The sequence below is a fragment of the Salvelinus fontinalis genome, chromosome 36 (genome assembly GCF_029448725.1).
Source record: "Salvelinus fontinalis isolate EN_2023a chromosome 36, ASM2944872v1, whole genome shotgun sequence".
NCBI classification, from domain to species: domain Eukaryota; kingdom Metazoa; phylum Chordata; class Actinopteri; order Salmoniformes; family Salmonidae; genus Salvelinus; species Salvelinus fontinalis.
This window is the reverse complement of record NC_074700.1, coordinates 31,243,145-31,270,500: the sequence shown is the minus strand read 5'-3', so window position 1 is coordinate 31,270,500 and position 27,356 is coordinate 31,243,145. Positions and strand designations below refer to the sequence as shown.

The window sequence follows — 27,356 nt, the reverse complement described above, 5'->3', positions numbered from 1 at the left end:
GGCGCAACCCAAAGTGTTATTCAGTAAATGTTATGACCTGTTATGACCCGTGCCAGTCTTTTTGTGTGTGTTTTGACCTCCGTTTACATACATGAACAGTCCAATCCCAAAAGACATGAATCAGTCTACATGAGAAAGGTCTTCTCTTTGTGAGGATAATGATCAGCCTGTCTTTATGTTCAATGTTTTTGGTTGATCTATGACATGTCGTATTGGCTACTACATGATTCCATATCCGTTCGTAGTTTTGATGTCTTCACTATTACTGTAGAAAATAAAGAAAAACCCTTGAATGAGTAGGTATGTCCAAACTTTTGACTGCTACTGTATGTCTCGTGTTTTTTGAAGCTACTGTTTGTTCTGATGCGCTCTATTTAAGAACCTTCTATCCTCTCACGGAAGCCAAACTATAACATTAAATTGTGATTCCTTCCATAGAATACCTGATTCCAGACCACGACACTGATGCGCTTTGTGAAAATCCAGGTTGGTGAAATGTTAAGACACTAGTACCCCACTTCCCTTTATAGTGCACAACCGTAGACCAGGACCCATGCACTATAAAGGGAATAGGGTGTGACTTTGGATGCAGACACCTTCCCCGTTAGACTGGCTAACTACAAGATGGCTACCGGGATGTGCTACAGTCCCAATGATGATGAACTTAGCTCACTTTGAACCGATGTGAAACGACATGAACTACTGAGTGACTGTAGCTAATGCAGCAGTTAGTCATCAATTCCTCAATCATCACACTAATAAAATGTTTACCTTTCATTCTTCAGGGTTTGAGTGCTGTGGTCAGTGGAATTGCAGCGTGGACGCCAACATACTGGTAAGTTGTGGTTCTGAAACTGTCCCAAATGGCGCCCTCTATAGTACACTACATTTGACCAGAGCTTTATGGGCCCTAGTCAGAAGTAGTGCACTAGAAAGGGAGGTCTTTCCCAGAATAACAATCATTCTCTGCAACCACATGATAAACCTTTTATAATCTCGTTTGTCTGAATTCCTGTTGATGCTAAATGACCTGACACCCTGCTGAGCAGTCTAGTTAAATGTCCTCTTTTTTTTTTTTTAACAGTTGACTGTCCTGAAACAAGATGGCTGTTCTGGGCTGCTTTTAAACCTCTACAGGATCAGTGTCCTGAAATCTGGACAGCTGCTGCTCAGTATGTGACTAGAAAGGCATTCTGAACAACAGCCAACTTTCCGGGACATCGACATGTCTTATATCGTCAACAAGCTTAAATGTTCGTTAATCTAACCGCAGTGTCTAATTTACAGTAGCTATTACAGCGGGACAAAATACAATGCTATTGTTTGGGGATAGTGCACAACAACAAAACACTTATCAATGCAACTTGATACATTCACCTGTGACATATTGGCTACACAACACGTCAATTAGCCTAATGAAGGTAAGCCGTCGTTAGGCACCAATGAGACAAGCGGTGTTCACTTGATTGACAGAGTCTTGGTCCAAGGACCACCTATCATTTTGAAAGCGATCAAGCTAGATAGCCAATGAGCTGGGCTTTCCAGCAGCATGTGAACGCCTTTTGTACTACAAACAACCATCATGCTAGAGCTGTGGGCAACAGTGTTCATTCTCTGGTGAAAGCAAACAGGACTCACGGTATTTAATGATACGTAGTGGTTCGTTCTCTTCTACAAACTTTTCTCAAAACTTAAAAAAAGAAAACATGGCTGCTACTAGTGGAAAGCTACATTGAAGTCCAAGTTTACAAATTTGGATGAGACCATTGCAGAAATGGACTGGGAGAGTGACACAGAACTAATGGATGAGGACTCCATGAGTGAGTACAGTTTTGATTCCAGTGAGGAAGAAATGTTTTTGGAAGGAGAAGATCCACTTTTAGATCAGTAAGTAAAATGGGTTTTTTGCTTCTCATGCTAATGCAGATGTTTAAATGGTTGCATATTCATTTGAGATTATATATATATATGAGGCATACAATGTATTAGCAAAGCCCAAGTGTATTTTCTGTTGGCTATGACATGCTGTTGTTTTTGAGTGTCTTATTGCCTATTGGTCCACATATTTCATCATAGTGATTGTGTTCCCCATACTCTATATAGATGAGTGTTGTGTATTTGATGTATTGATGCAGTGCTCACTCCCTGCTAAAATAAAGGTTAAATAAAATAACTAATAGGAAACTTGAGTTCTAAACATTTAATTTATATTTTATCCTCAATAGAGGTAGAGACTCCGATGACCTCTGGGAGCCATCTCCAAAGAAACCACATTCAAGTCCATCCCACACTCATTCAAACATAGGAACTGGCTCCTCCAGTCTGACCCCCGCTGCTGTCTCTGGCTCCACACCCACCTGGCCATCTAGAGGTGTTATGAGTCCAGACCAGAAGCGGAGGAGGGCCAGTGTACCAGCGGCAACTACCACCGAGGGAGAGGACCGTTGGCGCACTGTGCTAGAGGATGATGTGGAGCCACTTCGACCAACATTTCGACCTAAAAGGCAGCCAGGACCTCAGCTGGACATGACTGGAAAGTACAGCCCCCTTAATCTTTTCCAGATGTTTTTCTCCTCGTCAGTTCTTGATTTGCTTGTGTTGAACACCAACAAGTATGGGGCTAAGAAGCAAGCAGGCAAGAAAGAGGCATGGAAGCCCATTTCCAGCCAAGACCTATACTGTTACATCTCACTGGTCATTTATATGGGGCTTGTGAAGTTCAAAACCCTGAAGGCCTACTGGAGAAGCTCAAGACTCTACCAACTGCCTTTCCCTACAACTGTCATGTCTTGTACGAGGTTTCTGACTGTGTCGCGGGCGCTTCATATTAGTGACCCACAAGCTGACGATAACAATGACAAGAAGAAGGGCACAGCAAGCTTTGATAGGCTCTGCAAAATCAAACCTCTCTACTCCAGCATTGTTGAGGCCTGCAAGACCCATTTTCAGCCTTCCCAGAACCTGTCCATCGATGAGAGGATGGTAGCCTCAAAGGCCAGAATTGGGATCAAACAGTATATGCCTAACAAGCCAACAAGATGGGGTTACAAGCTGTTTGTTTTGGCAGATTCTGCATGTGCCTACACTTGGAATTTCTTTGTGTATGAGGGGAAGTCCATCTCAGCCACCGGTATGGGACTTGGTTATGATTCCGTTATGAAATTATTGGATTTTCCACTGCTGGGGACGGGCTACAAACTGTTTGTGGATAACTTTTACACAAGCCCTACCCTGTTTATAGACCTGAGGAAGCTGAATGTGTGGGCTTGTGGCACCATTCGTCCCAACGGAGTGGGTTTTCCCAAAACAAAAGTAAACGACATGCCTAAGAGGGCTGAAAGGGGTACCATACGATGGATTCGTAAAGATGACCTGCTCTTTGTAAAGTGGATGGATACCAGAGAGGTGGTCATGTGCTCCAGTATCCACAAATCGTACAGTGGCGATCACATCCGCAGGCGTGCGAAGGACGCTACTGGGACATGGACCAAGAAAGATATCCCCGTTCCAGCTGCTGTGAAGGATTACAACAAGAGCATGGGAGGTGTGGACCTGTCAGACGCTCTGATAGGCTACTACAATGTTCTCCACAAGACAAAGAAATGGTACAAGACATTGTTCTATCACTTCATCGACATTGCTGTGGTGAATGCGTTCATCCTCCAGAAGGAAAAGGCTAAGATCTGTGGACAGACCCCCATGACACAGCTAGCCTTCAGAGAGCTGCTCATCCAGGAGCTTGCTGACTGCAGCACAAAGTCCACTGCAGCACCCTCTGTCCGCTCTACCTCTGTCCGCTCTACCTCTGTCCGCTCTACCTCTGTCCGCTCTACCTCTGTCCCCTCTACTCCTGCCTCCAGTGATGTTCACCTGCCAAAATACATCACTGCAGACCTGAATTTGCCTCAGGGCCAAAAGGGCTCAGTAGGGAGGCGTCGTTGTACTCTGTGCCACAAGAAATCTCCCATCACCTGCACTACTTGTGCAGTTACCCTCTGCTTTACAACAGAGAGAGACTGCTATGGGCCTTGGCATCAGCAGCTCAATCTGGTGTAGAGGTGTTACGCTCTGCTTTACAACAGAGAGAGACTGCTATGGGCCTTGGCATCAGCAGCTCAATCTGATGTAGAGGACTGTGGGTGTTCTGAATACTCTAATTGTAAGTAGTGTGTTTTCTCCCTCAGTTTGTGGTGTGTTACACTTCTGACATTAGATCAGTGTTGGCTGCTAATGTGGATGTTTATCTTAATTCACTTCTGTGTTTTGGGAGGCATTGGATCAGCGTTCTCGTCACGTCTCCTGTTAGTAACTTTTATGTCGGGATGCTAATGATCCATTACGTATGACATTCCTGGGAGTGTGTAAACTTGAAATGTGTGCATGTATTTTTATTTATATATTATTTATTTATTTTTCTCCTGAATTTCTTTGTATCCAATTGTCTCATCGCTGCAATTCCCGTACTGACTTGGGAGAGGCGAAGGTCGAGAGCCGTGCGTTCTCCGAAACACAACCCAGCCAAGCCTCACTGCTTCTTGACACAATGCCTGCTTAACAAGGAAACATCCGCACCAATGGGTTGGAGGAAACACCGTACACCTGGCGTCCGCGTGCTTTGCGCCCGGCCCGGACCAGAGGAGTCGCTAGTGCGAGATGGGAAGAGAACAACCCGGATGATTCTGGGCCAATTGTGCGCCGCCCCATGGGTCTCCCGTTCACGGCCGGCTGGGACAGAGGCACAGCTCTGCATTTTAGACCACTCGGGAGGCTACCTTAACATCAGTATTACCATTTTAGTATGTTCTCTATAGGTATGTACTTTAAAATTGACAAATTTGGGCACTTGGGTACATTTTTGGGAAAACTTGAGGGACACCTGGGAAACTTCATACTAAATATTATGTAGCTCTCTCATTCTTGACTGTATCAGTATGAAACTGTTCACACACGTTGTCCTGTTGGGGACAACAACAGATATAGAAATCCAATGTTTTTTGTTTTGATCTATTGTGTTATTCTCACCCCTCCACAAACTTTAAAGTGGTTCCATTCAAATAGTATCAAGAATCAGCATATCCTTTCTTCAGGTCTATCAGGTCTACCTATGCAGGTATGGATCCATCCAGTCTAAATGGATATTTTAACACCAGTCTTTAATTTGTCCTTAAAGGGGTAGTTCAATGTTCAATTTAAAGTTTGTTCTTTTTTTAAAATATAAATGTATTGGTATGTACATTACATTTCCATACAACTTTTCTTTTTGTATAGTTGAACGCAACACGTTTGCAGTTTGAGGGATCCCGTCCTTCTGTTGAACATGATGAATATTCTCTTTGGAATCTGTTGAGAAAAGGAATAGCTGACTTCAGCAGAGGGCTACGTAACCTGTCATAAAGGCTACTAATGTTATGTCTAACCCCCTCCATGTGCCCGCCTGGTATCTGGTCCCCAGCAAGACATTATCTTGAAGGTTTTGTCTTAGGTTTCCTCTGTATGTGGCTGAACAGGGAGTCGTGATGCCAACTAGACTGGTGAGTTTTGGTTAATGAGTACGTTCGGTAATTGTCATGGGAAATGAATCTAGTCATTGTATCTTAACCAGAGCCTCTGCCTTAGCCACAAGCTATAACCAGCCTAGTGTTAAAATTCTCTGAACGGTTGATGTTTGGTAGTCGTGGTGACTCTGGCTCCTAGTGATGACACCCGCACTCGTCTTACGCCCTGTGTCGACGACAGAACCTGCAAAGGTGGACCCACTGGTGTTGCCAGGGCAACAAGGGGACAGCTGGTTGGGGTTACCAACTGTCTGATGGGACCAGAGACTCACACAAAATGGCTGTTGGCTTTGCATTGTTGATCCAAAATGGCCGCCATTAGATTTAAGATCAAGAAGTAGATGCAGAATCATTCATGAAATGCTAGTAGCAGCACAAGTGACTGGGGTGGATGGTCCACTCAGGATGTAGTCAGTTAATTTATATTTTCATGCAGTACCATCAATACAGTTTAAGCAGGATTGAGGTTAGAATACTGACTAACAAATAACTAGTGTCCTGATGTAGTACAGGGCCCTTGTCAACACTTTCCCATATTTAATCTCTCAGGGTGGTAGTGCTGGTCTAGGATCAGTTGTTACCTCCCCAGCTGATTGGTTACCCCTCTGATCTATCAGACAATAAAGCAGTCTTTAATGTAGTGCTGTTCAGCATGTTTATTTGGACTCTTCTCCTTCAGGTCCTGATGGTCCTGGTGGTGGTACCAGACTGGTCACTAGAAGATGCCTGTTACTGAACTACCTCAAGGTGTGTATGATCGACTTTACTTCTGTCCTTTATAATGTAGAAGGGATGATTTCCTGTTACCGCCCCAGTCTGATGTTAAGCTGACTGATTGGTTACTGAACTGATCTATAGAGATGGGGCTACTTTGCTGTACTGCTGTTTATCACATTAATATAGATAGATAATCTCCTCTTCCAGGTCCTGACTGTTTAATTCAAGTTATTGCATTATATGCTACTTCCTGATGTTCAGCCAATAAGGTTGCAGCAGTCTGTCCACTCCAGGCTGAACGCAAGGTGCAACATAAGGAATTAGCAGTAGCCATTCTAGCGTTGTGTAAAAAATGTATTAAGACTGCAAATTTGCTGTTTTGGATGGTTTTCCATTTAAAGCTTGTTCAGGAGGAAATGATCTTTGCAGCCTGAATGGAGGTGGTCAGTAGGGGACACTACTCTCCAGCTGGGCAGATCATGTTGGGATGCCAGGGGACAAACTGAATAATAGATGTGAAAGGAATAATGGTGCCACCTGCTGGCTCGTTAGTAGAAGTGATGATTTCCTGTTACCGCCCCAGTCTGATGTTAAGCTGACAGATTTTTTATTTTATTTATTTTATTTTATTTTTATTTAACCTTTATTTAACCAGGTAGGCAAATTGAGAACACGTTCTCATTTACAATTGCGACCTGGCCAAGATAAAGCAAAGCAGTTCGACACATACAACAACACATAGTTACACATGGAGTAAAAACAAACATATAGTCAATAATACAGTGAAAAAAAATAAGTCTATATACAATGTGAGCAAGTGAGGTGAGATAAGGGAGGTGAAGGCAAACAGATATATGTATAAATAAATAAAATATAAAAAGGCCATGGAGGCGAAGTGAGTACAACACAGCAAGTAAAATAAAAACTAAAAAAAAACTATAAAAAAAACTATAAAAAAAAAAAAGTGTTGGTTAGTGAACTGATCTATACTCTAGAGCACAGGTGTCAAACTCATTCCACGGGGGGCCGAGTGTCTGCGGGTTTTCGCTCCTCCCTTATACTTGATTGATGAATTAACATCACTAATTAGTTAGGAACTCCCCACACCTGGTTGTCTAGGGCTTTATTGAAAGGAAAAACCAAAAACCTGCAGACACTAGGCCCTCCGTGGAATGAGTTTGACACCCCTGCTCTAGAGCAGTGTTTCACAATCCTGGTTCTGGGGACCTAGATGTAAGGCTTCGTTTAGACACAGCTCAATTCTGATCTTTCACTAATTAGTCTTGAGTAATCAAATCAGTAAAGATCTGGTGTGATTGTTAAACACCAATTAGTGGAAATCTGAATTGGTCTGCCTGTGTAAACGCAGCATTATTCACCTAATTCAATCAAGGGTTTGAGTGTAATCAGGTGTAGGTTGGTATTCAGGTTTTCACTGGCAGTGTTGTCCCAGCATATTAACACTTCACACGTTGAGTTGTGAATTCTGTCCTGTAATTAGATCACCTGGTCAACAGTGAGGGACTCACAATGCTCTGGTCTCATTCTTGTACTTGTAAACAAACACCACATGACACAGGACTTCTGTAAAATACATATTGTTACTGGTGAAATGAAGAAATGTATCCTAATGTTGACTGCAGGTATTTCCTTGACCCCAGACCCTGGACCACTGGCTGGATGGCTGCAATGACTGAACTAGACACTCCTGATCTGGTTTCAGAATGCTCTGAATGTAGTCTAGTAAAGTAAGATTGGAATTATTTGGTTTTAAAACTGTGCTGTCTTTTTAGAGCTCGTTGGCTGCTGAAGTGTTGCTGTGCTGGTGGAGCGGGAAGGTGTGTAGTGGGAATGATTTACGGTTCCAGTATTATAATGCACTGCAGAATATCAGTCTGTCCCTGATGTTTTTCCTGGAGAGAAGTGGCTTCTTTGCTACCCTTCTTGACACCAGGCCTCAAAGTATTTTCCTCTCTGTGCGTGTGTAACGGATGTGAAATGGCTAGCTAGTTAGCGGGTACGCGCTAGTAGCATTTCAATCAGTTACGTCACGTGCTCTGAAACTTAAGTAGTGTTGCCCCTTGCTCTGCAAGGGCCGTGGCCTTTGTGGAGCGATGGGTAACGATGCTTCGTGGGCAACCGTTGTTGATGTGTGCAGAGGTTCCCTGGTTCGCGCCCGTATTGGGGCGAGGGGACGGTTTAAAGTTATACTGTTACATTGATGCTGTTGATCCGGATCACTGGTTGCTGCGGAAAAAGGAGGAGGTTGAAAGGGGGGTGAGTGTAACGGATGTGAAATGGCTAGCTAGTTAGCGGGTACGCGCTAGTAGCATTTCAATCAGTTACGTCACTTTCTCTGAGACTGAAGTAGTGTTGCCCCTTGCTCTGCAAGGGCCGCGGCTTTTGTGGAGCGATGGGTAACGACGCTTCGTGGGTGTCAGTTGTTGATGTGTGCAGAGGGTCCCTGGTTCGCGCCCGTGTCGGGGAGAGGGGACGGTTTAAAGTTATACTGTTACACGTGCAGATGCACTCACACCTGCCTGCTGCCATTCCTGAGCAAGCTCTGTACTGGTGGTGCCCCGATACCGCAGCTGAATCAACTTTAGGAGACGGTCCTGGCGCTTGCTGGACTTTCTTGGTCGCCCTGAAGCCTTCTTCACAACAATTGAACCACTCTCCTTGAAGTTCTTGATGATCCGATAAATGGTTGATTTAGGTGCAATTTTACTGGCAGCAATATCCTTGCCTGTGAAGCCCTTTTTGTGAAAAGCAATGATGATGGCATGTGTTTCCTTGCAGGTAACCATGGTTGACAGAGGAGGAACAATGATTCCAAGCACCACCCTCCTTTTGAAGCTTCCAGTCTGTTCGAACTCAATCAGCATGACAGAGTGATCTCCAGCCTAGTCCTGGTCAACACTCACACCTGTGTTAACGAGAGAATCACTGACATGTCAGCTGGTACTTTTGTGGCAGGGCTAAAATGCAGTGGGAATGTTTTGGGGATTCAGTTCATTTGCATGGGAAAGAGGGACTTTGCAATTAATTGCAATTCATCTGATCACTCTTCATAACATTCTGGAGTATATGCAAATTGCCATCATACAAACTGAGGCAGCAGACTTTGTGAAATTTAATATTTGTGTCATTCAACTTTTGGCCACGACTGTATATGTATTATAATGGAAAAGGGGGGCAGATCAATATTAGGAAGATGTTGTTAATGTACTGTTGAATGTTCCTCTTGGATCATCACACTGACCCAAGCAATTTGTTATAAACTACATACTCTGACATGATGAGTCATCATTACCGCCCCAGTCTGATGTAACGCTGACTGATTGGTTACTCTCTGATCAAGTCATCTCAGACCTTGTGTATTAGTCCCTACAGTATCACCAGGGTTTAATTCTCACTATTTTCCCTCTTGCACTCCTGTTTGGTCAGCAAGGAAGTGAGACATCTTGTTGGAACTGGGGAAAACCAGGCCAAGTCAATTCAACCCAGTGACTGTGTTTTGATGTAAAAATAAATCTACAAATTAATGCTTGTCCTATTTTTCTTTCTTGGTGGTAGTAAATCAGACTTGGTGAATTTGGCCATTTTGAATAAACCATGTGATCTGAATTCAAAACTGAACAATGTGACATTTCCTGTCATCTCCAATCTTTATGTCGTTATTCTAGGTGGTTATAAACATGCAGATGTAACAATGATTGACATTTTTCACTGGCTACAGAAAGTTGACTGACTTTATTTTAATCCATTGATTTGTTATTGGAAGGATGTTATGGTGAGCAGCATGAATCGTTATGTAGTAGGCTTCAACGACACGATGGGACAGTTTATAGATAATATATGTAATAAACTCAGTTTACGCTGCAAAAAATACCGCCAAATATGGTGGAAAAATAAAGCGTTCAGTCAGGCCCGTTACCATGGGGCGAAAAGTAAATTCCGGTATATTTAACTGGGTGTGTATCATCTCGAAACCCTAAATGGGTTACCTCTGGTTCGTTCAAACATTCCTATGGTGGAAAGAATAGGGTTTTGGGATCGACGGCGACAACGGGGGTTAATGGCGCTGCATGGGTCAATCTGTTTGCGTTGGTCGTCTACCGAAGTCGGGTCATTCATAATTTCGAGCTGTTAAGGAACTGAGTTTGTGTTTATACAGGACCTACCGTCAACCAATCTTATCATTGCAGAGGTATTTGGAGCCCCGAAACGTTACACAATGAGGCGCACAGTGATGCGGTAGGGAACTCAATTTGGGCTCTGACCACTACAAGATAATTCAGTGTTGGCTCTGATTGCACTACCTCAAAAAGTAACCTATATGTAACAGTATAACTTTAAACCGTCCCCTCACCCCGACACGGGCGCGAACCAGGGACCCTCTGTACACATCAACAACTGACACCCACGAAGCGTCGTTACCCATCGCTCCACAAAAGCCGCGGCCCTTGCAGAGCAAGGGGCAACACTACTAATAGGTTTCAGAGCAAGTGACATAACTGATTGAAACGCTACTAGCGCGTACCCGCTAACTAGCTACATTTAATCTCAGTAATCAATATTGTATATGTAACGAACGTCTCTAGTGGCGAACTGGGATAGTGCAGCAGTCCTATAATATTTGCCATTAAGTGTTTCAGCAAAATTTGATCAGGAATGAAGACTATTAGTGTATGCGACAATGTATATTAAAAATAAGATTATTGTTATAAAATGCCTTTTATCACTCAGATGTAAAATTAAAAGGTGACATTGGACATGGTGCCAAAGGTATTTATTTTAATTTAACCTTCATTTAATTTAACCTTCATTTAGGCAAGTCAAGTTAAGAAGAAAACCTTATTTACAATGACGGCCTACTTCGCGCCAAACCCTAACCCGGACGATGCTGGGTTGTGCGCCGGCGTATGGGACTCCTAAGGTTGTGATACAGCCTGGAATCGAACCAGGGTTGGTAGTGACGCAATCACATTTTTACATCAAACCCTTTTTACATCAGCCGATGCAGCAAAGTGCTATACAGAAACCAATGCAGATGTAGAAGCACAGAAAAACTCCCTAGAAAGGCAGGAACCTAGGAAGAAACCTAGAGAGGAACCAGGCCTATTAGTGTATGCATCCAGTCCTCTTCTGGATGTGTCAGGTCCAACCAGGAAGCCAGCCGCACCACCTGCGCCCAGCCCACCATAGGAGTCGCTAGTGCGCGATGAGACAAGGATATCCCTGCCGGCCAAACCCTACCTAACCCGGACGACGTTGGACCAATTGTGTGCCTCCCCCATGGGCCTCCCGGTCGCGGCCGGCTGCGACAGAGCCTGGGCTTGAACCCAGAATCTCTGGTGGCACAGCTAGCACTGCGATGCAGTGCCTTAGACCACTGCGCCACCCGGGAGGCCTCATAACCATGGTGAGGTGACTGAATTTAATGAACAGTAACACACCAACACTAACCATGGTGGGGTGATTGAATTTAATATACAGTTATACACCAACACTAACCATGGTGGGGTGACTGAATTTAATATACAGTTATACACCAACACTAACCATGGTGGGGTGACTGAATTTAATATACAGTTATACACCAACACTAACCATGGTGGGGTGACTGAATTTAATATACAGTTATACACCAACACTAACCATGGTGGGATGACTGAATTTAATGAACAGTTACACACCAACACTAACCATGGTGGGGTGACTGAATTTTAATAACAGATGCATTGAAGTGAGGCACTGGTTGGCAGAAAACCAACCAACCACTGTAAAGTTATCACTCAGTATGATGGTACTGTCTAGTAGCAGCCTAACAGATCTGACAGGTGTACTACAAAGCAGCACCAATGAGTTAGCCAGCTAATTTTCATAACAACCGCAAATGAATTGATTTGAGTTCATTCAAAACGCTGATGTGTGTTTTGGTTGTTGAGTCAATTAGACCACGGCCATTTCAAGCTTACCGGTATCTTTCTAAAACTGTTTTCCTGCTTTGTGATGTTATCCCACTCCTTGTTGTTTGACATGACAAGCAGTGCAGTGGCATGATGGCATAAACACACAGGTACCCAGACTGGCCTAGTAGTGTTTCTCAACCTTTTTCTAATCAGGGACAGGAAAGATAGGTTTTGTGCAATTGCACATTTAGGGGCGGTTTCCTGGAAACCAATTAACCCTAGTCCTGGACTGAAAAGCATCTGTGTCCGGGAAACTTCCCCTAAAGACTAGCATTATAGAACTGATTAAGTTGTCAGCAAACAACATCCCACAGAGCGGAGTTTGAGAAACACTGAAGCTTCTTCAGATGTGTTTTATTAATGCAGCACCCAGGATGTTAATCTGCAGTGAAGACGCGTGCAGCGATGTCATCCAGTAGCCAGTCTACTCCGGTCAGTAGGTTCTCTCCTGTCACAGCACTGCAGCCGATGATACACCAGTGGTGGGTCTTAATGTCATCCAGACCCAGGGCCTACACACACACACACACACACACACACAGTAATAGATGAATACAAGTATTAGACATGAAATCAAAGTTATCAAACAATGTATTTCCAACCCACGAATGATAAAAACACAGAAATTGTGAGGGAGTGTGTGTATGGGGGGGTACTGTGTTCCCACCTCTCGAATGGTCTCTTTACTCAGGGATCCAGGAAGATCCTGTTTGTTGGCGAACACCAGGAGAGTAGCTCCTGATAACCTCTAGAGAGGAAGAGAGAGAAAAAGAGAGTGTAGATAAAGGGAGAGAAACATGTAGATAAAGGGAGAGAAACATCAACAGTTAGTAATTCATAAATGTTTGTGTGTGGTATACACTCCTCCATGCCTGTGTGTGAGTTTTTGGTGTTTACTCCTCTGTCTGTATGTGTGTGTGTACCTCCTCCAGCAGCAGAGAGCTGAGTTCCTGTCTGCAGTCCTCCAGTCTCAGTCTGTCTGCGCTGTCCACCACCCACACCAACCCATCGGTGCTCTCAAAGTAGTTCCTCCAGTAAGAACGAAGGGATTTCTGACCGCCCACGTCCCAGATGTTTAACTTGAACCTGAGGAGGATGACGACGGGGAGAAGAGGGGAGGATGAAAAGAGAGGATTTAATGAAAGGTGTGTATTCTCCATGTGCCTTAGAGAAGCGGTGTAAAATGACTCTGCTGATGATGCTGGTGTGTTCTGACTTACCCTTTATGTTCCAAAGTTTTGATATTGAACCCCAGTGTAGGAGAGATGGTACTCACATCCTCGCCATTGAACTTCTTCAGAATAGTGGTCTTACCAGCATTGTCTAAACCCCTGTAGTACATGATTAAGGACTGGCAATGGCCAGGGGGGGGACCTCCGTACAGATTAGAGGGTGACACATCATTTGCAGCACTTGTTATAAGGCAGTGATAGCCATATAGCTGAGTAATCGTTTTAACCATGTCAGCCAGTGGGTTAACAAACGTAGCTTATAAACATGGTAAGATATGTAGCCTAGCTATGGATGTGACTGGTAGCTAGCTAGGCTTACTTGCTGACAAGCGAAGCTAGATGACCACAGCTAACTGGCCACTTTAGAAAACACAAATGTATCAGGCCCAAAGGCAGGCGACAAACTAGTCCGATCACATAGGTAGATACGCGGATGAAAGTGGTTTATCTAGTACATATAGTCATGTAGCTATAGATAGGTAAACATCATAGCTAACTAACTCATCACAAATCTTATTTCATTGCAGCAAAAAAGGATACAACATAAGTAGTCGCATCTCTCGCTCCTTGTGCTTCATTTTCTTCAGTATCGTCAACAAACCCATCGTGACGAACGTTTGATAAACTATTTAATATAAAACGGAAGTAACACAAGATAAATAGTGGTATAATGTTTTACCTTTTGGTTATAATATCAACACATAAATTGTCTCTCATTACCGTTGCTATCTAAAACAAGCACGCAGCTCCAAGACAAGCAGGAAGTTGATACTAAAGTAGTCCCGCCTGCTCTAATCATGGATTGGTGAATGTTTGGGACAAGCTTCAGATCAACATATGATTGGTTTACTTCAGCGTCACTCAAAATGCTTTAGGCTATTTGATTCGTAAACCGCCACCAAGGCAAAGGTGCGGCTGTGTTATTTCAGAGGGAGCAACAAACGTTTGGAAACGTATATTTTGGTTTTCTCTAGTTACCCCAGCGAAAAGATCAAAATTGCCTATATTGTAAAAATTCATGAAAACAAAAATGAATGTGCTTTTGTGGTCTTGGTTAGGGTTGGGTATAAGGTTAGCAGAGGGGTTAGGTTTAAATCTAATTTTAAGAAAAGGAATTGTAGAAATAGGAGGGCTATATGACTTTGTGGCTGTGGTAACTAGTGACGACCTTATATTTTGTGACCAAATAGCGCAACACGCGGTTCATATCAGGGACGACAATGTTAGGAGATATTGTAGGCATTAGATTGTTCAAAAGGAACAATTCTTACTTCATTATAGATTATTGTTTAAATCCAAACTTTACATTTTATGGAGACTATAACACCAGGCTGTAGTGTCATCGGGCTTAGAGTAGTTTATTCTTCTCTTAATAGACATACACATACATGACCAAAAGAATGTGGACACCTGCTGTCGAACATCTCATGCCAAAATCATGGACATTAATATGGAGTTGTGTGGCCTACCACTTTGTTGCTCCTAGACGTTTCCACTTCACAATAACAGCACATAAAAGTTGACCGGGGCAGCTCTAACGGGGAAGAAATTTGATTAACTGACTTGCTGGAAAGGTGGCATCCTATCCAGGCGGAATCACAACCGGCCGTGATTGGGAGTCCCATAGGGCGGCGCACAATTGGCCCAGCGTCGTCCGGGTTTGGACGGTGTAGGCCGTCATTGTAAATAAGAATTTGTTCTTAAGTGACTTGCCTAGTTAAATAAAGGTTACATTTAAAAAAATATATATATTTAAATGATTGTGCCACGTTGAAAGTCACTGAACTCTTCAGTAAAGCCATTCTACTGCCAATGTTTGTCTATGGAGATTGCATGGCGGTGTGCTCGATTACATACACCAGTCAGCAAAGAGTGTGGTTGAAATAGCCGAATCCACTAATTTGAAGGGGTGTCCACATACTTTCGTATATCCAGTTATGATCAAATCGTTTGGTCAGTTATTTGACGTTTCTTATTCGATTCGTGATTAGACTATGACGATGATGTTGGTCTTTGTAGTAATGTGTAACAGCAATCGTATGTAGCAAACAATCTACCTGATTTACTCAAAATAAATATATAAGTTTACATGCACCTTAGCCAAATACATTTAAACTCAGTTTTTCACAAATCCTGACATTTAATCCTAGTAAGAATTCCCTGTCTAGGGTCAGTTAGGATCACCACTTTATTTTTAAGAATGGGAAATGTCAGAATAATAGTAGAGAGAATGATTTATTTCAGCTTTTATTTCTTTCATCACATTCCCATTGGGTCAGAAGTTTACATACACTCAATTAGTATTTGGTAGCATTGCCTTTAAATTGTTTAACTTGGGTCAAACGTTTCACGTAGCCTTCCACAAGCTTCCCACAATAAGTTGGGTGAATGTTGGCCCATTCCTCCTGACAGAGCTGGTGTAACTGAGTCAGGTTTGTAGGCCTCCTTGCTCGCACACACTTTTTCAGTTCTGCCCACAAATGTTCTATAGGATTGAGGTCAGGGCTTTGTGATGGTCCGTCCAATACTTTGACTTTGTTGTCCTTAAGCTATATTGCCACAATATGCTTGGGGTCATTGTCTATATGGAAGACCTATTTGCGACCAAGCTTTAACTTCCTGACTAACGTCTTGAGATGTTGCTTCAATGTATCCACATAATTTTCTTTCCTCATGATGCCATCTATTTTGTGAAGTGCACCAGTCCGTCCTGCAGCAAAGCACCCCCACAACATGATGCTGCCAACCCCCGTGCTTCACGGTTGGGATGGTGTTCTTCGGCTTGCAAGCCTCCCCCTTTTTCCTCCAAATATAACGATGGTCATTATGGCCAAACAGTTTTATTTTTGTTTCATCAGACCAGAGGACATTTCTCCAAAAAGTACAAACTTTGTCCCCATGTGCAGTTGCAAACCGTAGTCTGTCTTTTTTTATGGCGGTTTTGGAGCAGTGGCTTTTTCCTTGCTCAGATTATGTCGATATAGGACTCGTTTAACTGTGGATAAAGATACTTTTGTTCCTGGTTCCTCCAGCATCTTCACAAGGTCCTTTGCTGTTGTTCTGGGATTGATTTGCACTTTTCGCACCAAAGTACGTTCATCTCTAGGAGACAGAACGCGTCTCCATCCTGAGCGGTAAGACGGTTGCGTGGTCCCATGGTGCTTATACTTCCGTACTATTGTTTGTACAGATGAACGTGGTACCTTCAGGCGTTTGGAAATTGCTCCCAAGGATGAACCAGACTTGTGGAGGTCTACAATTTTTTCCCTGAGGTCTTGGCTGATTTCTTTAGATTTCCCCATGATGTCAAGCAAAGAGGCACTGTGTTTGAAGGTAGGCCTTGACATACACCCACAGGTACATCTCCAATATACTCAAATGATGTCAATTAGCCTATCAGAAACTTCTAAAGCCATGACATAATTTTCTAGATTTTTCCAAGCTGTTTAAAGGCACAGTCAACTTGGTGTATGTAAACTTCTGACCCACTGGAATTGTGATACAGTGAATTATAAGTGAAATAATCTGTCTGTAAACAATTGTTGGAAAAATTACTTGTGTCAAGCACAAAGTAGATGTCCTAACCGACTTGCCAAAACTATAGTTTGTTAACAAGACATTTGTGGAGTGGTTGAAAAACGAGTTTTAATGACTCCAACCTAAGTGTATGTAAACTTCCGACTTCAAATGTAAGTAAGCCTATGTCTCCAGCCTATCCACGATCCGTCCCAGCGAAATTCTCCACGTTGATTGAAATTATGTCTGTTTAATCCTGCCTCTATGTGGCAATCATATCCCTAACAGTCTGTTTATTAGCCTTAGTGGACTTGAATTCCTAATGAAATGGGATTTTGACCCTCCAAAATTACCTGTTCAATTGTCTAAGTTTCACCCGCAAATTTTATTTTATCTGGAAAATTATATTCAAGCACAATTTTTTTCCCCCATGAAACATTGATTTGGAACAATAGAGTTATTAAAATTAATAGGATATTCCATTTTTCAAAGGCTTTTGGTTTGACAAGAATATTACTTTTCTATGTGATTTGTGAGACAACACTGGGGAGTTTTTGCCGTTTGATGAGTTCATTGGTAAATTTCTGGTTAATATTACTCAGAGAGAATATATGAAGGTTTGCAAAGCAATTCCACTTTCTATACTTGGGACTTATTATGAACACTTTGTTATATAATGAGGTTGTTCCCTCTTTTCCAAGTTTACAAATGAATGACTCGAAGAACACTTTGTTATGTTATGAGATTGTTCCCTCTTTTCTAAGTTTACAAATTAATGATTTGAATCTTTTGGATAAAAAAAACAAAAAACTAAGTGGATACGATTGGCAGTTAATGAAGTAATTTTGGGTGATTATAATTCAACATATTGTTATTGATGTGACCAACCCATGCTGTGGTCAAAAGCAACTACCTTTTACCTTTTACCACTATTTTCCATTTATCCCAAAAGTTAAAGAAACAAATTTTCAAATATTTTCTTCCATCTACCCTGTTAATGATTTCTTGCACATAAGATTCAATTTTGTCAAAAATCCTAGTGTTTTTTTGTTCCTCTGGTTCAGAATCTATAGAGCATTCATTTGTTTCATGTCGCCATTCTCGTAAACTATGGGTTGAAATTCATGAATGCTTGTGTATAAAATCTCCAGAATTACCTATGTTTACCTTGGATGATGTTAAATGGCATTGTTTATCGTTGTAATTCCGATCATAACTATTTTATTAACATTATTATTCTCTTGGCCAAATATTATATTCAGAAATGTAAATGGGGTGGAAAAATGTCTTATTGTGCTGTTTCTTTTTTCTTCATTGAACTGTTACAATTTTATAAATGCCTCAAATTTGTGAAACTTAAAAAGTTGGAAAAATGATTAGTAGTCATGTCTCTGAATGTCTGTTAATGTCTCATTGCCATGTCACATATAAATGATGTTCTGAATTATTATTTTTTTTGTAATTTATTTCCGAATAATATTGGGGGCGTTTCAACTGGTGTTCTTTTACTATATTGTTTTCATTGTATTCACAGGAATGTCCCTGTGTTGATGTGTAATATTGTTATGATTGTTGCAATAAAAAATACATTATAATAATAAAACAAAAATAATAATAAATAAATCGCCACGTTTCTGCTTGACATCCTCTACACTTCCTACAAATCACAAAATTCCCAGCACGTGGTGTCGAATAGGAAAGCACGGTCAAATATGGTCATGTCCGCCGCGCGCCCGTTGATCAACTTCCGCCTGTTACTTTGCAACCATGCCATTTAGAATAAACTGAAACTGAAAGCACAAGACACTAGCCCCCCTCCCCTCTCTTCTCGTCCTTAAAGTACTGCCCTACTGTACAAACAGGTGGGCGGTTTCTACAAACATTATAAGAGTGAAAGCAATAGCTTCTGCAATACAAGCGTAAAGAGACGTCTGCAGGGAAACTGACAGCCAATATCCTGCCCATTTATCCAAGGAGGCGCTGTAGGATTTTACAACAAGTTGAGAAGATCATAGGAATACCGTAGCCCCCATATCCAGTCTTGAAAAGGAAATGCATACATCTTTGTCTGTGGCCGCTTAGAAACGTTCCCTTTATTTGCTGCTGCGGTTAACGTTGCACCATATGGGACCTTTACTAACAGATATGCCGCTGGTGGCATCCTTCGTCGACTCGCGATCAGAAGGCAGCGGCACGTCTTTCTCCGGCGAGGACTGCCCAAGCCCATCTGAATCGGTAAGTTACACTGTTTATTGAGATATTAATAGCAAGTCACTGCATAATGAATCACTTATTGTCTAGTATAAGTATTAAGATAATGAAATGATGATCAAATTGTTTGTGATGCTGGTGTAATACTTTCCTCATTCTACATTTGTAGTAGACTATAAAACAGCAACCAGTGTTCCTATATGATGTGCAGGGTTTTGTTCCAGCCCAGCATTAAGACATTTACAGCACACCTTGTAGCTCTCCATGACCCAAAGTGGTTATAACCTGGGCGTACAGGTGGTCAGATCACTAGTTATAGATCACCTGGGCGTACAGGTGGTCAGATCACTAGTTATAGATCACCTGGGCGTACAGGTGGTCAGATCACTAGTTATAGATCACCTGGGCATACAGGTGGTCAGATCACTAGTTATAGATCACCTGGGCGTACAGGTGGTCAGATCACTAGTTATAGATCACCTGGGCATACAGGTGGTCAGATCACTAGTTATAGATCACCTGGGCGTACAGGTGGTCAGATCACTAGTTATAGATCACCTGGGCGTACAGGTGGTCAGATCACTAGTTATAGATCACCTGGGCGTACAGGTGGTCAGATCGCTAGTTATAGATCACCTGGGCGTACAGGTGGCCAGATCAGCGGATAAATATCACAGTTTTATTTTTATTAAGGTGTATTATAACCTGTATGTTACTGAGTTGATCACACATTTTATTTCCAGGAGAGAGGAGGACAGAAAGGAGTGAGTGTGGACCGGAGAGGTAAAAGAAGAGTGAAGAACAGAGACGCTGCCAGGAAGAGCAGGAAAAAACAGACAGAGAGAGCAGACATTCTCCACCAGGTCAGTCTGGCTCCTTTATCTTTAACCCAGATTTCTCTCCTTTACATTTATCCTCTCTTTCTCTCATGTTCTTTGTTGTCTCTTACTCTCTTTTCCTCTCCCTTTTGCTTTCTCTCTCACTTCTTAACTTTTCTTGTATATTTTCAGTTTCTCTCTTTCATCCTCAACTCTCTCTCTCATTTCTATTTAAATTTAAGGTCTTTATTGGCATGGGAAACATATGTTTACATTGCCAAAGCAAGTGAAATAGATAATAAACAAAAGTTAAATAAAAAATGAACAGTAAACATTACACTTTCAAAAGTTCCAAAAGAATGAAGACATTTCAATTGTCATATTATGTATATCTCTTTATCTCTCTCGGTCTCTCTTTATCTGTTTCTCTTTATCTCTCTCTTTATCTCTCTCGGCCTCTGTCTCTCTCTCTTTCTCTGTCTCTCTGTCTCTCTCTCTGACTCTCTCCCCCTACCTCCCACCTTCCCATTGTTCACTTCCTCCTGTGTGTACTCTCATGCATGTGGTTTATAGTAAGGCTGGTTACTCACAGAGAGGGTCAGGGATCTATAACTATGGTGTGTGTGTGTGATGCAATCTGCCTGTGCAGTCAGGCAGAGCATTTCTGGGAAACCCTTGCTCTAAAGAGAAACCCTCCCTGTCTCTCTCCTCCCCCACTCACCCCTCCCTGCCTCTCTCCTCCCTCTCTCACCCCTCCCTGCCTCTCTCACCCCTCCCTCTCTCACCCCTCCCTGCCTCTCTCACCCCTCCCTCCCTCCCTCCCCCTCTCCCTTCCTCATAGTACACTACATAGGGAATAGGGTGGCAACTTTATTTATGACACTCACACCACCACCATATAGCTGTGTAGCGGTGTAGCTAACTCCTGGAACTACACACTACTGTTTTACCATGTAGCGGTGCAGCTAACTCCTGGAACTACACACTACTGTTTTACCATGTAGCGGTGCAGCTAACTACTGGAACTACACACTACTGTTTTACCATGTAGCGGTGTAGCTAACTCCTGGAACTACACACTACTGTTTTACCATGTAGCGGTGTAGCTAACTACTGGAACTACACACTACTGTTTTACCATGTAGCGGTGTAGCTAACTACTGGAACTACACACTACTGTTTTACCATGTAGCGGTGCAGCTAACTCCTGGAACTACACACTACTGTTTTACCATGTAGCGGTGCAGCTAACTACTGGAACTACACACTACTGTTTTACCATGTAGCGGTGTAGCTAACTCCTGGAACTACACACTACTGTTTTACCATGTAGCGGTGCAGCTAACTCCTGGAACTACACACTACTGTTTTACCATGTAGCGGTGTAGCTAACTCCTGGAACTACACACTACTGTTTTACCATGTAGCGGTGTAGCTAACTACGGGAACTACACACTACTGTTTTACCATGTAGCGGTGCAGCTAACTACTGGAACTACACACTACTGTTTTACCATGTAGCGGTGTAGCTAACTCCTGGAACTACACACTACTGTTTTACCATGTAGCGGTGCAGCTAACTACTGGAACTACACACTACTGTTTTACCATGTAGCGGTGTAGCTAACTCCTGGAACTACACACTACTGTTTTACCATGTAGCGGTGTAGCTAACTACTGGAACTACACACTACTGTTTTACCATGTAGCGGTGCAGCTAACTCCTGGAACTACACACTACTGTTTTACCATGTAGCGGTGCAGCTAACTACTGGAACTACACACTACTGTTTTACCATGTAGCGGTGCAGCTAACTCCTGGAACTACACACTGCCAACATGTAGCTTTACTTCTTCCAGTGTGAAAGTAGCTTGGTAGCTTGGTGAACTATAGAGGAGCTTCCCCAACACCGACAGTCAGACACACACATTTTTATTGGGCCATTTAGTTAAGAAATTCTGCAGGCTATCCTCAACCTCTGTCCTAGAATCAGAACCAACTTTCACTTTCTCTCTCTTCAAACCACAATTACTCTGTCTAAGAACAGGATGTTCCCCCAGTGGAATAGAATGAGCTCCAGAAGTACTGGGACAGTGACCATTTTTTTAAAATTAATTATTGTTTTGGCTCTATACTCCAGTACTTTGGATTTTAAATGATACAATGACTACGAGGTTAAAGTGCAGACTGTCAGCTTTAATTTGAGGTTATTTTCATATCAGGTGAAGAGTTTAGAAATTACAGCACTTTTTTGTACATAGTCCCCCCATTTTAGGGGACAAAAAGTGTTGAGACAAATTCACTTGTGTATTAAAGTAGTCAAAAGTTCAGTATTTGGTCCCATATTCATAGCACATATTGACTACATCAAGCTTGTGACTCTACAAATTTGTTGGATGCATTTGCTGTTTGTTTTGGTTGTGTTTCAGATTATTTTGTGCCCAATAGAAATGAATGGTAAATAATGTATTGTGTCATTTTAGAGTCACTTTTATTGTAAATAAGAACACGTTTCTAAACATGTCTAGATTATAGTGAATGCTACCATGGTTACTGATAATCCTGAATGAATCGTGAATAATTATGAGTGAGAAAGTTACAGACGCACAAATATCATACCCCCAAGACACATGCTAACCTCTCACCATTACAATAACAGAGGAGGTTAGCATTTTTTTGGGGAGAGGTATGATATTTGTGTCTAACTTTGTCACTCGTAATTATTCATTATTTACCATTCGTTTGTCTCAATACTTTTGGTCCCTAAAATGGAGGGACGATGTACAAAAAGTGAATTCATTTCTAAACGGTTCACACGATAAGGATGAAAACACTTTCAAATTAAAGATGACAGTCTGCACTTTAACCTCGTTGTCATGGTATCATTTAACATCCAACGTGTTGGAGTACAGAGCCTAAACAATAATAAGAAATGCCACTTTTGTAGCTCACTGTTGGTTTGTGTGTGTGTGTGTTTGCATATTAGTATTGCTAATAATAGCAATGCTAACCAACATATCTCTCTCTCTCTCTCTCTAGGAGCTACAGACCGCAGAAAGTGCTAACTTAGCTCTAGCGAAGGAGATTGCTGGTCTGAGAAGAGAGTTCCGGCTCTACACAGCCACGCTGGAGCAACATGAACCTCTCTGCACCCTCCGGCCCTCCTCTGTACCCGCCAATGCCCCCTGCTGCCAGATCCTGTCCCCCTCCGCGTCATCTATTGCCCCTGTGACTATCCCGGCACCCGCTGTGTCCCCTCAAACTACCCCGGCACCCGCTGTGTCCCCTCAAACTACCCCGGGCTCTCTTCTTACCCCAGTAACTGGAGGGCAGAGGGCTTGTTTACCTGCCCCTGCCTCTTTACCACTCTCCACTCTCGTCACTGTTCCTTCAACTGCCCATGTGACTAACCCCTACCCTTTGCTTTCCACTCTATATTCCCCAATATCTAATATTGCCTCTCTGATTGCCCCAAACAATCTTTGTGGCTCTCTAATTACCCCAATAGCTAATATTTCCCCTCTAACTACCCCAATAAATAATCTTGCCCATCCAACAACCCCAATAACTAATTTTGCCCCTCCAACTATCCCTGCCCCTACTCTGTCATCCAACTCCTACCCTTTGACCCTGTACCCTCTGAACTTGTCTACCCCAGCCATTGAACCGCCAATAGAATTTTCCCTCTCCGACATCCTGGACAGTCCTGATTGGCTCTGCGACCTTCCATCACCCACCTGGGGCGAGTTCTAATGGACCGATCACACTGTTTGGCGAATAGTTGAAATCAGCCGGTGGTTATCGCCTCTGACCACAGAACATCACTACTGATTTTCTGGCAATTTCCTGACGAATCTCCATGTTGAATCTCCACTGTCCATCGGCAGACAACCACCAGGTGATCTACAGCCAACGTCTGTGATGATGTGTCTTTCGTGGGGTAAGATTCCTGGCACCCTATGAAAGACTAATTTAGGTTTCTGTAGAGAAGAACAGAAAGACACTTAAAGTTTATGGACTCTGGTGTTTGGTACATGTATATACCAAGCACATGTAATGGTTGTTCACATCTTGTGAGGAATTCTGTAGCTGTTATGTTGATTTACTGTTTGTGTTTTTGAATAACCGGCACTGTTCATTGGTCATAACAGCCTATTGGCCCTGTTCATTGGTCATAACAGCCTATTGGCCCTGATCATTGGTCGGTGATGAACTTCTTTGAGAGTGGAATAATTGATTGATTGATTGGTATAAGCTTTTAAATTCTTCATTAGAACCTCACATATTGAGTTAATTTATTTGTGTATAAAATCAACAATTCAAATGGACTTTTCTTTTTTTTTTAAGCTGCAAATGTATGAACAGGCTATAGACAAAACAAATAGCATATGACTGTATTTGGAAGACCACATCTCATAAGATATAAACTACGTCTATATTCAAAATACCTCAGATTTAGGTTTAAACATAGGATATACAGGTAACTGCCAAAATAAGGGAAACTCCAACATAAAGTGTCTTAAATAGGACGTTGAGCCACCACCAGCCAGAACAGATTCAATGCACCTTGGGCATAGCAGTGCCTTCAGAAGGTATTCAGACCCCTTCACATTTTGTTACGTTACAGCCTTATTCTAAAATGGACTAAATTGTATTTTTTACTCATCAATCTACACACAATAACCCATAATGACAAAGCAAAAAGAGGTTTTTAGAAATGATTTTTTTATTACAAATAAAAAATACTGAAATATCACATTTACAAAAGCATTCAGACCATTTACTCAGTACTTTGTTGAAGCACCTTTGGCAGCGATTACAGCCTGGAGTCTTCTTGGGTATGACGCTACAAGCTTGGCACACCTGTATTTGGGGAGTTTCTCCCATTCTTCTCAGCAGATCCTCTCAAGCTCTGGCAGTTTGGATGGGGGGCGTTGCTGCACAGCTCTTTTCAGAAAATAGACACGTGAAAAGATTCTGGGGATGAACGTGGACATATTCAATATGTACCCATTGTTTTTTATATATACAGTTGAAGTCGGAAGTTTACATACACTTAAGTTGGAGTCATTAAAACTCATTTTCAACCACTCCACAAATTTTTGTTATCAAATTATAGTTTTGGCAAGTCGGTTAGGACATCTACTTTGTGCATGACACAAGTAATTTTTCCCACAATTGTTTACAGACAGATTATTTCACTTATAATTCACTGTATCACAGGTCCACTGGGTCAGAAGTTTACATAGATTAAATTGACTGTGCCTTTAAACAGCTTGGAAAATTCTAGAAAATGATGTGATGGCTTTAGAAGCTTCTGATAGGCTAATTGACATAATTTGAGTCAATTGGAGGTGTACCTGTGGATGTATTTCAAGGCCTACCTTCAAACCCAGTGCCTCTTTGCTTGACATCATGGAAAAATCAAATGAAATCAGCCAAGACCTCAGAAAAAAAATTGTAGACCTCCACAAGTCTGGTTTATCCTTGGGAACAATTTCCAAACGCCTGAAGGTACCACGTTCATCTGTACAAACAATAGTACGGAAGTATAAACACCATGGGACCACACAGCCGTCATACAGGAACGCAACCCTTTGACTTGGTAGTGCGACACCAATTTTAATTGATCGTTAGGGTGCCAGTGATTTTATTTTCTGTCTCCTAGAGCTGAACTTAGTTTGGTGCGAAAAGTGTAAATCAATCCCAGAACAACAGCAAAGGACCTTGTGAAGATGCTGGAGGAAACAGGTACAAAAGTATCTATATCCAGAGTAAAACGAGTCCTATATCGACATAACCTGAAAGGCCACTCAGCAAGGAAGAAGCCACTGTTCCCAAACCGCCATAAAAAAGCCAGACTACGGTTTTCAACTGCACATGTGGACAAAGATCCTACTTTTTGGAGAATTGTCCTCTGGTCTGATAAAACTAAAATAGAACTGTTTGGCCATAATGACCATCGTTATATTTGGAGGAAAAAGGGGGATGCTTGCAAGTCGAAGAACACCATCCCAACCGTGAAGCACGGGAGTGGCAGCATCATGTTGTGGGGGTGCTTTGCTGCAGGAGGGACTGGTGCACTTCACGAAATAGATGGCATCATGAGGAAAAATTATGTGGATACATTGAAGCAACATCTCAAGACATCAGTCAGGAAGTTAAAGCTTGATCGCAAATGGGTCTTCCAAATGGACAATGACCCCAAGCATACTTCCAAAGTTGTGGGAAAATGGCTTAAGGACAACAAAGTCAAGGTATTGGAGGGGCCATCACAAAGCCCTGACCTCAATCCTATAGAAAATTTGTGGGCAGAACTGAAAAAGCGTGTGCGAGCAAGGAGGCCTACAAACCTGACTCAGTTACACCAGCTCTGTCAGGAGGAATGGGCCAAAATTCACCCAACTTATTGTGGGAATCTTGTGGAAGGCTACGCGAAACGTTTGACCCAAGTTAATAAACAATTTAAAGCCAATGCTACCAAATACTAATTGAGTGTGTGTAAACTTCTGACCCACTGGGAATGTGATGAAAGAAATAAAAGCTGAAGTAAATAATTCTCTCTGCTATTATTCTGACATTTCACATTCTTAAAATAAAGTGGTGATCCTAACTGACCTAAGACAGGGAATTTTTATTTGGATTAATTGTCAGGAATTGTGAAAAACTGAGTTTAAATGTATTTGGCTAAGGTGTATGTAAACTTCTGACTTCAAATGTATATATATATATATATATATATATATATATATATATATATATATATATATATATATATATATATATATATATATATATATAGTTGTATGTTTATCTCACATAATGTAATTTAACTGTTTGTTTATCTCACATAATGTAATTTAACTGTTTGTTTATCTCACATAATATAATTTAACTGTATGAATTAAGGTGTCTGTAATAGAATAAATGTGACAACAATGAATGTAGACATTAATAAATGTATTATAGATTATAAATCATTTTGTACCATGAGGTGACTTCAACACAGCGGCCCCTAACAGTCATCTAGTGTATATACACTGCTCAAAAAAATAAAGGGAACACTTAAACAACAAAACAGAAGTGTGATTGACTTGGAGTTACATTGTGTTGTTTAAGTGTTCCCTTTATTTTTTTGAGCAATGTACATTGTTGGTATATAGCCATCGATTACAACTTGCCTGAAATGAACACACCCATCTCGCGATGGTTGAGACAACCGCCATCTGCGAGCTCGCCACCATGTCAAATGTCTACTGTTCGCTAATGATCTGGTGCTTCTGTCCCCAACCAAGGAGGGCCTACAGCAGCACCTAGATCTTCTGTACAGA

At 42.0% G+C, this 27,356-nt stretch overlaps 3 protein-coding genes and 4 non-coding genes across 15 annotated transcripts in view; 6 read left to right on the top strand and 1 right to left on the bottom strand.

Moving 5' to 3' along the window:
- The window catches only part of LOC129835759 (piggyBac transposable element-derived protein 4-like), a 37,534-nt gene extending 27,717 nt beyond the window's left edge, over positions 1-9,817 (top strand). For 4 of the 9 annotated variants that reach the window (XM_055901524.1, XM_055901530.1, XM_055901531.1 and 1 more), the window contains 6 exons: positions 439-486; positions 786-835; positions 1,085-1,887; positions 2,226-6,302; positions 8,066-8,110; positions 9,072-9,817. In XM_055901524.1, coding sequence (XP_055757499.1) covers positions 1,775-1,887; positions 2,226-4,056 — 1,944 coding nt within the window. In that variant the 5' untranslated portion in view covers positions 439-486; positions 786-835; positions 1,085-1,774 and the 3' untranslated portion in view covers positions 4,057-6,302; positions 8,066-8,110; positions 9,072-9,817. The remainder of the gene's footprint in view (positions 1-438; positions 487-785; positions 836-1,084; positions 1,888-2,225; positions 6,303-8,065; positions 8,111-9,071) is intronic. The other 5 variants (XM_055901526.1, XM_055901525.1, XM_055901533.1 and 2 more) reach the window with 5 other exon arrangements.
- On the top strand, positions 648-711 carry LOC129835819 (small nucleolar RNA SNORD29). Its single transcript, XR_008756546.1, has one exon. It is a non-coding gene; the product is annotated as a small nucleolar RNA SNORD29 (small nucleolar RNA).
- On the top strand, positions 5,689-5,815 carry LOC129835848 (small nucleolar RNA SNORD22). The gene has a single exon (XR_008756566.1). It is a non-coding gene; the product is annotated as a small nucleolar RNA SNORD22 (small nucleolar RNA).
- On the top strand, positions 6,338-6,407 carry LOC129835843 (small nucleolar RNA SNORD31). The gene has a single exon (XR_008756562.1). It is a non-coding gene; the product is annotated as a small nucleolar RNA SNORD31 (small nucleolar RNA).
- LOC129835835 (small nucleolar RNA SNORD31) lies at positions 9,563-9,632 on the top strand. The gene has a single exon (XR_008756559.1). It is a non-coding gene; the product is annotated as a small nucleolar RNA SNORD31 (small nucleolar RNA).
- A 2,747-nt stretch (positions 9,818-12,564) lies between the features above and the next one.
- Positions 12,565-14,258, bottom strand: arl2 (ADP-ribosylation factor-like 2). The gene is made up of 5 exons (XM_055901561.1): positions 14,020-14,258; positions 13,468-13,578; positions 13,171-13,333; positions 12,915-12,995; positions 12,565-12,759 (listed from the first exon to the last, which is right to left on the bottom strand). Exons 1-5 carry the CDS (start codon positions 14,082-14,084, stop codon positions 12,625-12,627), a joined length of 555 nt encoding a protein of 184 aa, XP_055757536.1. The 5' UTR covers positions 14,085-14,258; the 3' UTR covers positions 12,565-12,624.
- Positions 14,259-18,818: 4,560 nt separating this feature from the next.
- batf2 (basic leucine zipper ATF-like transcription factor 2) lies at positions 18,819-26,730 on the top strand. Its single transcript, XM_055901555.1, has 3 exons — positions 18,819-19,230; positions 19,950-20,069; positions 23,065-26,730. The coding sequence occupies exons 1-3, from the start codon at positions 19,120-19,122 to the stop codon at positions 23,776-23,778; spliced, it is 945 nt and encodes a 314-aa protein (XP_055757530.1). The 5' UTR covers positions 18,819-19,119; the 3' UTR covers positions 23,779-26,730.
- Positions 26,731-27,356: the final 626 nt, after the last annotated feature.